The 12,092-nt window shown below is 62.3% G+C and overlaps 1 protein-coding gene across 3 annotated transcripts in view; it reads right to left on the reverse strand.

The window, feature by feature from the left end:
* Positions 1–6,198: 6,198 nt before the first annotated feature.
* The window catches only part of IL6ST (interleukin 6 cytokine family signal transducer), a 29,112-nt gene continuing 23,218 nt past the window's right edge, over positions 6,199–12,092 (reverse strand). For all 3 annotated transcript variants that reach the window (XM_059695043.1, XM_059695045.1, XM_059695044.1), the window contains exons 14-16: positions 10,673–10,769; positions 9,499–9,580; positions 6,199–8,783 (exon numbers count right to left, since the gene is read on the reverse strand). In XM_059695043.1, the coding sequence (XP_059551026.1) occupies positions 8,085–8,783; positions 9,499–9,580; positions 10,673–10,769 (878 nt within the window). In that variant the 3' untranslated portion in view covers positions 6,199–8,084. The remainder of the gene's footprint in view (positions 8,784–9,498; positions 9,581–10,672; positions 10,770–12,092) is intronic.

Here is a 12,092-nt window from a genome sequence, read left to right on the forward strand (position 1 = left end):
TTGGTTAAGGTATTACAGATGTGTCCTCATCCCCCCGTTACTCCTTTTCTTCTTCTTTCCTTCCCTTCCCCTCCCCCTTCCCGTCGGCTCCCTCCAGCTCTTCCAGTCACTCGGCCGCCTGGGGGCTGGGAAGTGGGCGTTTGGTTCTGGGAGGTTGGCCAGGCAGCTTCCTGGTCAGCGTGACCACCAGTCAGTCAGAGGGCGGTTTTCCCAGGAACCCCAGGGCCTCGCCCGCGGCTGCGCCTCACTGTTGGGAGCCGAGTCCCAGGACACAGGCCGCTGTAACCTTCCTGCCCTGGACGGGGTCACAGACTGTCCCGTTCCTGCGCCAGGCGGCCTCTGTGGAGACAGCCATTCGCACGTCTCTGCTCCCGTCGAGACACGGTCCTGCGGACAGTGGGGGCCCTGCGGACAGGGAGGCCCTGCGGACAGTGGGGGGCTCTGCGGACAGGGGGGCCCTGCGGGCCTGGGGAGAGGTGCGTGTTCCCTTCGCCACCGGCGGTTCCCCGTGTCCGTGCCTCCCCATGGCCTGTATCTAGGGTCCTGCTCAGGTAGCCACTCGCTGCACCCACCTTGCTGGGAGCCCCTGTAGCTCTGACTCTCGGGGTCACCTTGTGAGCCGCCATGTATCATAATAAACTCAGAAATGTGCGCTCGTTTGTCTCAAACAGGAAAACAGATTTCTGGGGGAAAGAACTCCGTGGCCCTGGGGGCTCAGGGCTCCGTGGTTGGGCCGCCGTGTAAAGGGGGTTTGCGGCCTGTAAAGTAGCAACGTCTCGCGGTGTGTGGGGTTCATTGTTTTGCGGAAACGTCCGTAGCGACGGGGCTAGTTGTAAGGAGTGTGTGGTCTGTGCGAGGGGTGGGAGGACGGGCTGGGCCAGGTCAGGGGCGTTTCTCAGAAGCTCGGCAGCCCCATGCGTTCAGGCGTCCTGTCTGCGTGCGGGCCGGGTGTCCAGGGGCCAGAGGCCAGCGACCGCCTTTCGGGGTGGACATGTGTCTGTGAGACCCCCGAAGCGGGACCCTCACTCTGTCCCACAGATCGACGGCGACCCCAATCAACCGCAGGAGACGTCACTTGATGCAAAACGCAAGAGGCTTTATTCTTTATTCCAGCGCGCTGGGGCCCAACCCGTACTCACACAAGAGCAGAGGAGTTGTGCGCCCAGCAAGGGGTTTTTCAGCTAATTATATGCTAAAATCACACATCAGGGAGGGGTTGCATGCAGGAGGGTAAGAGGAGAAAGAAATTGTTTGTGTCTTGATAGGGATAAGGCACTCCTTACAGTCTGTTCCTCTCAAGGTTGATTGAAGCTGGGTTTACTCAACCCATCCTTTGTTGGGGCTATCTCCTGTAATAGCCTTGGGGAGGGCGTCATTCCCTCTGTTCCTATCTCTAGTGGGGGAAGCCTAGGGAGTTGAGATAAAACAGGCAGCTAGGCCTGGCAGCTGGGCTTGTGCAGTTTGTAACATTCTTTTATTCTTTCATGTCCTGTCCTCCCTGCGACTGAGGTGCAGGCGGAGCCCGAGGCCGCCAGGAGGGAGGCCTGTAGGAGGCGCTCATGAGGCGCTTGGGTGTGACCCCCCCCCCAGGAAAGCCGCGCTCCCCCTTCTGCTGACGCTATGCCTCGGCCTCTGCGGGACGGGTTCCTGCTCAGACGCCGGGGAGGAGCTCCGGCTGCAGTGTGCAGCGTTGTTAGAGCTGGGGGCCTCCTGCCCCAGGGGACCAGGGCCAGACCCGCCTTCCCCACCAGGACCCGCTCCCCGCTCCCGCCACCCTCCCTGCCCTGCTGTCGCCCCTCAGCCCTGGTCACTCTGGGCGCTCCCGGTCCTCAGCTCTCCCCTCTCCCCGCCATGTCCCCACCAGCCCGTGGCCCACGGGCAGCTCTCCAGGAGAACTTTCTAGAAGTGGAGAAAGCAAGGCCACGGGGGACGGGGCAGGGACACCCGACACCAGCCCTGTCCTCTCCGCTCTGGGGCTAAGCTCCTCCCGAGGCCCCCCCAGGCCTCGCTGGGCGTGTTGAACCTGCTCTGGAGCCGCCGCGTTCGGGTGTTTCTGGGTCTCTGGCCCGTGGACCCGCCTTGTCTGCGACTGAGTCCAGGGCGCAGAGAGGAGCCGAGACGGTGGAGGCCGATGTCACTGCTGCCCGGGTGGAGGCCACGTGGGGACAGGTCCCTTCCTGTGGGCCATCGTCCTGAGTGGCTGGCTCCAGACACAAGGCGCTGAGAGCGAGCCTAGAGGCGCCCACTGGCCCCCAAACCCAAAGCAAGGCCCTGGGGGGAGGGGCCGACCTGACCGGGTGTGAAACCCCGGGCCTCTCTGCCCCAGCCCTTCTCCACAGGAAGCAGCCCCGGGAGGAAGCGTGGCTGCCTTTCCCAATCGATCCATCGATCCATCGATCATAGACTCAGCTGAGGGAGGGAGGCCGCCCTTGGGGTCGGGGCTTCCGCCAGCCGGGGGCCTCCAGGACACGGCAGGGTTCCAGGAAGAGGAGGCCGCTGTTGAGGCTTCCCCACCCCCACGGGAAACTCCCGAAGCTGACGCTGCCCGCCGCCGCCCAGACGTTTCCAGTGACAGTTCACACCTGAACCAAAGGGAGAATGGACGCTCGTCCGAAGGCGCGGCTCCCGAACCCAAAGAAATAGTTGCATGCTGTTCTCTCTTCCCCAGAACCCAGTCCCCTTGGTACACCCACCCCGCCACCAAAACCAACAATAAACAAACCACAAACAACCCACCCAAACGAAAACCACTCAAAAGAGCAACCCCCACACAGAGCAACACAATGAACCCCAAAGCTGCTGCTGTCCACGGCGTCCTGGAGTCCCCGCCACCCCTGGGCCCCCTGCCCTCGGGCCAGAGTGTAGGAGCCTCTGCTGAGTGTCCCAGCTGAAGAGCCCTTGGGCTTTTAACTGGGAGCAGCTGTGGAGGGTGAGGGTGAGGGTGAGGGTGAGGGCGAGGGCGAGGGCGAGGGCGAGGGCGAGGGCGAGGGCTAGGGCTAGGGCTAGGGCTAGGGTTATGGCTAGGGTTAGGGTTAGGGTTAGGGTTAGGGTGAGGGTGAGGGTGAGGGTTAGGGTTAGGGTTAGGGTTAGGGCTAGGGCTAGGGCTAGGGCTAGGGCTAGGGCTAGGGTTAGGGTTAGGGCTAGGGTTAGGGCTAGGGTTAGGGCTAGGGCTAGGGCTAGGGTTAGGGCTAGGGCTAGGGTTAGGGCTAGGGTTAGGGCCAGGGTTAGGGTTAGGGCTAGGGTTAGGGCTAGGGTTAGGGCCAGGGTTAGGGTTAGGGCTAGGGTTAGGGCTAGGGCTAGGGTTAGGGCTAGGGCTAGGGTTAGGGCTAGGGCTAGGGTTAGGGCTAGGGCTAGGGCTAGGGTTAGGGCTAGGGCTAGGGCTAGGGTTAGGGGTAGGGTTAGGGCTAGGGTTAGGGCCAGGGTTAGGGTTAGGGCTAGGGCTAGGGCTAGGGTTAGGGCTAGGGTTAGGGCTAGGGCTAGGGCTAGGGTTAGGGCTAGGGCTAGGGCTAGGGTTAGGGGTAGGGTTAGGGCTAGGGCTAGGGCTAGGGCTAGGGCTAGGGTGAGGGTGAGGGTGAGGGTGAGGGTTAGGGTTAGGGTTAGGGTTAGATTTAGGGTTTGTTTTCCTGTGTTGTAGGTCTGGGTGTGCCATTCCATTCTTTTGATTGATGCAAGGTACGTCATTGGGGAGTTGATTGAGTAGGAACCCTGATCGGGTATTTGTTAACCACATGCCCCAGGTGGTTCCATTTCTCTGAGCCTGTGAGTCTGTATGTTTTTCTGATGTTTACCTCATAAAATTCTTTTAGGTTCTAATGACCGGAAATCAATGTCCTGTAGGTGGTATGTATACCTTCAGTCTACACCAGCAGCAGCTTGTGTTCCCAGTGGGTCGTGGGCTCGCACGGGACCACCCTCCCCTGCACCGGGGTGTGTCCATCTGCAGTTCTAGCCGTGGCGTCTGGTTCCCCAGGCTCCTTGCCTGTCTCCCGTTAGTAAGGGATTAAAACAGGCAGAACCCACACCGACCGTGACTACAGCCGAGTGCCTGCCCCTTCACTCTTTCCACGCGTGTGCAAACTGTTTTCTGTTGTCAGAGTCTCTGTGCCTTTGAGCTCCTCTTCACTTTAAATACAGGAAACCCTCGATTTTGCGGACCTTGGTTTCACAGACTGGATTTAATGGACTTTGGATTTAAAAGACCTAATTTCCGGTCCTTAAGTCATATATGAAAATTAACACCCTGGTAATTTTAAAATGCTTTTAACCAAGATTTGCTTATAATTAAATTAATAGGGTTTTGTTTTGTTACTAATTTACTGTTGTTTTTAACATATTTTAGCCAATACGCCGTATGTTGGTAAAAGTACTGTAGTAATTTCGCTGACGTTATTATATATCTACAACTCAAATCCCCGAGTCACTGCTCTTAAACATGTTCTGTGAATGGTTAGCAGGTGATCGTGCCGCAGCACGTGCGCCAAGCGCGGCCTGGCCTCGCGCATCTGCTCGCGCCCAGGGAAGGGGAATGCCCACATTCCGCAGACCCGTCCCGTAGAAACGTAAAATCAGTGTGACCGAAAGCTCTCCTGTGACATTTAACTTTCTAAACATACGTACTTTTAATCACGCAAACGTGTCTACATGAAAACAGGTAAACGAACTTGTCAATTTTTCAGCGTACGCATGCGGAAAACCTGCTTGAGGATGGAACGGCCCTTTGGCTTTAGCGGAAGTCCCCTCGCCCGAGGCCGCGTGTGGAGGTTGCTGGGTTCCCCCTTCGCCGGCCCCTCCCGGAGGCCCATGCCCGTGACAGCTGCGCTGGGCCCCACGCGGGAGGGCGCGGGCCCAGGAGGACCGTGGCCTGAGGCCAGCGAGGCCCACCCCGTGTTTGCTCCTGGTGGCGGCGTGGCTTTAAGGCTGTCCCACCCCAACTGAGGGGCAGGTGGTGGGAACTGGGGTTTTCCGCCCACTCTGTGGAGGGCTCCCCCTAACTCACCATGTTATCCCCGTGCGTTCCAAGTCATAAACCACATACACCCAAACCCTGTAAGTGGCGTAATTCGCCCTAAAGTTCAAGCATAAGGCAATTCCAGGCAGTTTTCTGATGGGAAATGACAGCCGTAGTCGGAGGAATAGATGGGAAAGAGGGTTCGACTCTCCAGGTTCCTACACGAAGCTCAGCCTCGTCTGTAAAACCTGAGAAGGGACGTGCTGGGCCGTGAGCCGTGGGCCGTGGGCCATGAGCCGTGGGTTGTGCTGGGCCGTGGGCCATGAGCTGTGGGCCGTGGACCGTGAGCCATGGACCGCGAGCCGTGAGCTGTGCTGGGCCGTGAGCCGTGGCGCACAGGCAGCTTCTCGGGAGATGTGCCTTTCCAAGGTGTCCCTGGCCACCAAGAGCCGAGCGCTGGGCCAGGCTGCTACCCACTCGGTGAGCCCCACGTTCTCCTCCCCTCCTGCCCCCCTTCTGGTGACTCATGAGCCACAGCTCGGGCTTGAAGGTGGGTGACAGCAGCCTGCGGGCCGGGCTGTCCACGTTGAAAGCGTGGGGGGATGGTCTGTGTGAGAAAGAAAAGCTGGGCTGAGCTGACGCCGCTCCCCCCCGGGCTGCGGAGGCTGCAGGCGGGAGCTCTGCGGTCACCTTGGGCTCAGGGTCCGTAACAGAAACGGGGGTGAGACAAGGAGGGGCCCAGGGAGCCACAGCGGACACGGGGCTGAAACGCAGGAGCCCCCGCCCCGCCCCGATGTCACATGTGTGACCTTCAGGCCGTGTGAGGGGACCTGGTCCGGATGGGGGTTCCCTGTGGACACGGCACATTCTGGGTGGAACCGCAGTGTGAGGACGAGCAGCGCGGACGGCCCAGTCCCTCCAGGTGGGGTGGCTGAGGCTCCCCACTGGGCAGCTTGGGGGCAGCACGGCACAGACTGGCCACAAGGTGGCGCCGCACCTCCGTTCTCAACGGGGTCCGTCAATGGGGTAAGAAAACACTCCCTGGGGGTGGGCCGCGGGGTCCCTTGGGGAAGTCTGGCGTGGCCTGCGTCTCCGAGTCCTGCACCGGCCCCGAAGGCCACGCAGCCCACCCCTGCCGAGTCCCCCCCGTCAGCTGAACGGACATCGAACAAGCACAGGCCCTCCACGGAGGCCCAGCCCGGACGGCGGGACCCCGGCCACGCGCCCAACACCCAGCAGCAGTGACCACGCAGAGTGAACAGGTTTACTGCCTGCATGGGAGGTTACAGGTGATACGGGAGAGTACACTTAGGATACATGTCGTTACGTCAACATAAAACAGCTGGTTACGATGAGCACATGCAACTCCTGCAGAGGAAAAGCACGGACAACACTCCAGACCGGCCTGGCTACGAGTCAGAGGGGGCAGCGGGTGTCCTGGGCGGGCGGGGCCGGTGCAGGGGACACAGCCACTGGCCCAGGCACACCACGCCCACTGTTCACACACGCGTGTTGAGACCGAAAGACTTAGACACTGACCTTAACACGCCCCCTTATCTGTGACACCCAGGGTGTTGGGGGTCAGCCCTGGACACGTGGAGTCCTCACTCACCAAGGCTGTGCTTAAGGGACAGAGACGGGCACCCTGTGGCCACTGGCCTCAAGTGCTTTGCACGCAACCCGAGGCCCCCCGCTCACGCGCACACCAGCAGCACACGAAAAACCATGAATCCAGAAGATGCCACATTTGGCCCAGACCCTCTGTCGCCGCCTGCACCCCGCCCACGGTCCGGGAAAGGCCGCCAGGACCAGCGGGAGGGCCAGGCCCCGGGTCCGCTGGCTCACAGCGTCGCGGGAACTGGGACCGTCCTGCTTCGGGCTCTCTCTCCATCTTCTCTTGATTCACAGAAAAGTGCAAAACGCTTTTCGAAGTGACCTCGCCTGGGCAACAGGACGAACATGACCCAGAAAGCGCCCGGCAGTCGTCACAGTTCCGCTCGGGGAGCCCAGTGCCTGGCATTGCAGCCATCGCCTCGTTCTCCGGACCGAAGTGCACGGTCTGGAGTTGGTTCTTAGACCCAAAGGGAGAAGACGACGGAGGACGACAGGCCTTCTTTTTGCATCTCTTCATCGCGCCCCAGATCGTCCTCACTATCCAGGCAAGACCCTCCCAGCAAAGCTACAACTCCCCCGAGAGGGGGCTGGCACTTACTAGCAACATTCTAAACAACTGAGGCACGTTGGAGTTTACCCCAAACCTGCCGGAGACGCTTAGATGCTCCATCTTAGAGGCAACGTTCAGACGGCCTCCCGTCGAGGTGGCTGCTCTCGCCGTCAGGACCGAGTCTCCTCCTCTCCGGTGGCGTGTGAAGCAGCAAAGAGCACGTGGCCGCTCACCCCGCCCCCGCGCACCCTCCCCTGCCAGCCCCCAGGGGGCTCCGCTCTGTGGTGACGGGACCACAGCCTCTCCCCGTCCCGTCCTCGGGGGCGAGGGCACCGCCTGAGCCCCGAGACCCGCAAGGGCAACACGTTCACACGGGAGGCTCGCACTCGGCTGCGGGCGGCGTGGGCGCAGACAGCCTGGCCCCGTCCCTCTGGGCACGGCCGAGTCTGAGACGCTGCAGGAGGCTGTGAGCAGGGACGGGAACGTTCTAAAAACTCATCAGGTGACTGATGACAGAAGGTTCAAAACCTATTTTCGATTTGCAAGTTGAACTCCAGAACCCGCTCCTGCAGCTGCGGCAGCATCAGTCCCAGGGCGAGTCTGTGCCGTGACCGCACGGGAGCCTCCGGGTCAGAGCACAACGGCCGTCCAGCTGTGCCGCTGGGCGAGCTCTGGGGCCGCGGGGAGGGCGGGACCGCGCCTGACCGTCACCCCCAGCCCTCAGCCCTCAGCACAGCGGAGCGTCAGCGCCTCCGGCGCCCTGGCAAAGGGTCCTGGCGCCCCGAGGCTGCTCCTGGGCACCGAGGCCGTGGCTGCACCGCGGGGGGCTGGCGTGTAGTGTGTGAGTGGCTCAGGGTCTGGGACGGAGGCCAGGGCACGCTTGTCCACAAGGCGCGCTGTCACCTCAGGGAGTGGGACTCCGTGGATCTGAGGTGCAGACTGGCCGTGTCCGGCGGCCTGCGGGCGGGCGCCTCACTGGGGCACGTAGCCGCCGGGCCGCACCGTCTGCGGGAGGTAGCTCTTCGGCAGCCCCTCGTCAAGGTCGAGCGCGGCCTCCACCCCATCCGCCTCCAACCTCTCCGGCCCCGGGGCCCCTGGACCAAAGGCGTCCGCCGCAGGGACCTCCTGGAACGCCTGCAGCTGCCCAGACCCCGGCTGCCCGGGTCCAACAGGGTCCTCGCCGGCCGGGGCGCCCGGCTGCGGCCGTCCTGCGGGGCCGGGGGGGCCGGCCTCGGGCTGGCGGCAGCTCTGCTGGAAGTACTGCTGTCGGGGCAGCGGGTCCGCGCCCTCCCCCGGCGGCAGCTCGTCGGGCCGCTCCTCGCAGTCGAGCAGGGGCTGCGTGGACTCGGAGCGCGAGAAGACCTGCACGGAGGGCACCTGGTGGCGGTAGCCGCTGTGCACCACGGTGGAGTACTGCACGGCGCTCGCGGCGCTCTGCGCGGACGCCGCCTCGGCCTCGTCGCCGCTGGACAGGCTCTGCCGCGAGGACAGGCAGGAGGAGCCGCCGATGCCGCTGCTGTGGCCGCCCGTGCTCAGCTTCTCCTTCCGGAACAGGTCCAGCGCCTTGAGCTCCTCCGGGAGCGGCTTCCTGTCGCTCGCCTCGATCTCCACCACGCTCAGGTCCGTGAGCGCGCCGTCCGAGAACATCTGGTCTTTCGAGCTGAAGTTATGCTGAGAGAGAGAGAGAGAGAGAGAGAGAGAGAGAGAGAGAGGACGGATCGTCACGACGACGCGTCGCTCAGGAGCTGCGGGCACACGTGCGGGCGGAGCCAGCCTGCGTCTGAGCGCCCGTGGCTGTCGGAGGTGACACCGCTCCGTCCCGGCCACGAGCGCCCGGAGCCAGCTGCGGGGACGTTCTCTGTGGGCCCCGGCTGCGCCTCGTCAGAGCCCGGCCCAGGCTGCTGGCACAGCACTTGCTCTCCACGCCCCCAGGGCTAACGGGACAGAGAAACCAGAAACGTTCAGAAAACACAAACTCAAATGACTCTGGCTCCACAGAACATGCACACACTACACACGTGAGCCTGTTAACTCGGAATCCCAGGAGGGAAGGCAACGCAGACAGACTCCCCCTTCAGGGAGGTTCCCGGGACCCAGGAGGAAACCCCGGTCAGCGCGGGAACACGCCGGCTGCGCAGGCCGATGGGGACACGAAGCGGAATGCCCGCCCGCGGGGCGGTACCGACAGCTGTGAGCTTCGCGCTGCAGGACCAGGCTGTTTGCGGCCGACACGCACGTGTCAGCGTGAATGTGCTCCAAGGGCGATGGCATAGAACGCGCAGGCATCACGTGAAATGCTGGTTACGATCCTCATTCGTGTGCTATTCTGGTTCCACTTACTCTAGGCTGACCCCACACACGTGCCCTCATTTGCCCTCTGTCTTACCCGGGGCGGCGTGTGCGGCGACCACTGGGCGATGTTGCTCTTGGACGGGTCGGGGACGTTGGGCCAGATGTGCTTTTTAATCCTGGAGAGAAGGAGACACGGCTGGTGAGGGGCCACGGGCAGCACACAAGGGGGTCCCTGACCCCAGCACACCCCCCACCAACAGCACCCGCCGAACCCAAAGCCACTGAGCAAGGCCTGCAACCGCTGAGCAGCCCCGTGTGAGACAGGAGGACCGCCTCCCTGTGGTGATGAAAGGCCGCCCACAAGGCTGAGCTCGTCAGCGACATTCCACCGGGAAAATCTCAGGCCAACCCTGACCGAGACCACTGCTGAGCTCCGCCAGGTCACAGCGTGCGGCAGCGCAGCCCCTCCCGATGGCAGGAGAGAAAACCGCTCGACTTCCAACTGTCAGACAACAGACGCAATTTCAGCTGGGCACCAGGAAAGGAAGGAAGAGCAACAGACTAAAAACACCTAAGGAAGGAGATCCCGTCATCACAGGCCTCCTCACGTGCATTTCCCTCCTACAGGCCCTGCCCGGTCAGAGCCCAGCTCTGCAGGGAGCGGTCGCGGGAGGGAAAGGACCTCCAGGCTGCCTCCCGCACAGCCAGGAAGTGTGGGCGGAGGGCTCCCACCTCGGCCCACAGACCAGCCACCAGCCGACTGAGAAACACTCCTCTCGCCCCATCTGCACGAAAAGCAAATTCTCCCCAAGAGAGAACCTCAGCCCCGAGGGCGACCCCTGCAAATCCCCTCAGACGCTTACAAAGGAGGCAGCCCCACTCCCACAGGAACCCTCCCATAAGGGGGTAACACGCCCACTAACCCCACAGCCACCGGACGAGCGAGCACGTCCCTGAGCCTGGAGAACGGGTGACAGTTTCCGATAAAGTGAGACGCGCACCTGCCACGCCCCCGGCGACCCTCCTCGCTAACGTAACAGGTGGCGCCAAGACGCGCTCCATGAGCAGAGCACGTCGTTCACAGCGGCCACCGTCACAGAGACCCCAGAGCTTCCGCCACAGCGTGTGGGCTGACGCGGACGGACCGTGCCCAGGACACTGCTCCGCAGCGAGAAGGCATGAGTCGCAGCAGCGCTGGCCCTCAGGACGCTGCCGGGGGGAGCGCCGTCAGACACGCCACCGGGGGCAGGTGCGCACGGGGTACTCACAGGTCCCGCTTGTTGAAGCACAGCAGCACGCCCAGCAGCGTGAGCAGCAGGAACGCCAGGCACACGGGCACCACGATGGCCTCGATCTCGCCCTGGGCTGGAAGGGGATGGGAGAGGAGACAGGGCTCAGCGCAGCCGAGGGGACACACGTTTCCCGCCACCCGGGCGCTCGGGCTGCGCACGCAGACCCGCTCCACAGCCTGACAGACCGCCCTGCACAGCCGGGGGCGTCGGCATCCTTACAGCACAGGCCCTGCACGGAGGTGGTGCCTGATCAGACAGCCCTACTGTGCGTGACTAGATGCAGGTAAACGCGCCCCGATGTGCACTGCATGGTGACACTCCCTTTATGCAGGGCCTGGAAGTGCCCCAAAATCTCTGCGAGGTGCCTGGACTATTGGGAAAGATGAACACCATCCCATTGTTCCAGCCTTTCCACACTTCACAGCTGTTTGCCCATCCCTGTGGCCCATCCCAGCCACACCGCTCACAGCAGGCGGCCCGGGACAGCGCTCACATGCTGGCGGGAGGTGGCGGGAGGCGGACAGGGGACCGGGCGGGAGGCGGCGAGGGGGAGGCGGACAGGGAGGCGCAGGGCTATCTGGGCAGCAAAGGGGTGAGAACAGTGGTCGGCAAACCGCGGCTCGCGAGCCACACGCGGCTTTTTGGCCCCTTGAGTGTGGCTCTTCCACAAAATACCACGTGTGGGCGCACACACAGTGCGATGGAAACTTCGTGGCCCGTGCGCAGAAGTCGGTTTGGGACCTGGGCGAGTCCATTTTGAAGAAGTGGCGTAAGAAGAAGTGGGGGGTGTCGGCCGGTCGGGCTGCGGGAGACGCAGCAGGGGAGGCGCCAAATATCAGCAGTCCTTACACTATGTAAGGCAGGTTAATCACAATGTACCTGCCTATATGGCTTAAGTTTTAAAAATCTGGCTCTCAAAAGAAATGTCAGTCGTCGTCCTGTTGATATCTGGCTCTGCTGACGGATGAGTGTGCCGCCCGCCGGGTCAGAAGAACCCAGGGAAGAGGCATTTTGAGGACAGAGAGGCCACAGGAGTCAGACTGAGAGGGAGGAAGATCGGGAAAGACAGAGGCATAAAGACCAGACCACAGAGGCTCCTGAGCGACAGCCAGGCGTCAGCCTGGGCGGGAAGCGGCAGCAGGGGCAGGAAGGGGTGCCCGTGAAGCTGGGTTGCAGGGGTGAGTAGGGCCCGCAGGGGCAGACCAGGCCCCCAGCACTGGCCATAAAAGCAGGACAGCAGACAGACCCCCAAGACCTGCCAGCGAAGAAACGAGCCACTGAGGAAGGCACCCAGCTTTGGGGAGTTTTTAGGGTCCAGGTGAAACCAGTCAGAAACAGTTAATAAAACAAAAAAAGGTCAGGAAAACGATTTCCTATCGTTTAAAGAAACAACTAA

This window comes from Myotis daubentonii, chromosome 4 (assembly GCF_963259705.1).
Source record: "Myotis daubentonii chromosome 4, mMyoDau2.1, whole genome shotgun sequence".
In the NCBI taxonomy this organism is placed as follows: Eukaryota; Metazoa; Chordata; class Mammalia; order Chiroptera; family Vespertilionidae; genus Myotis; species Myotis daubentonii.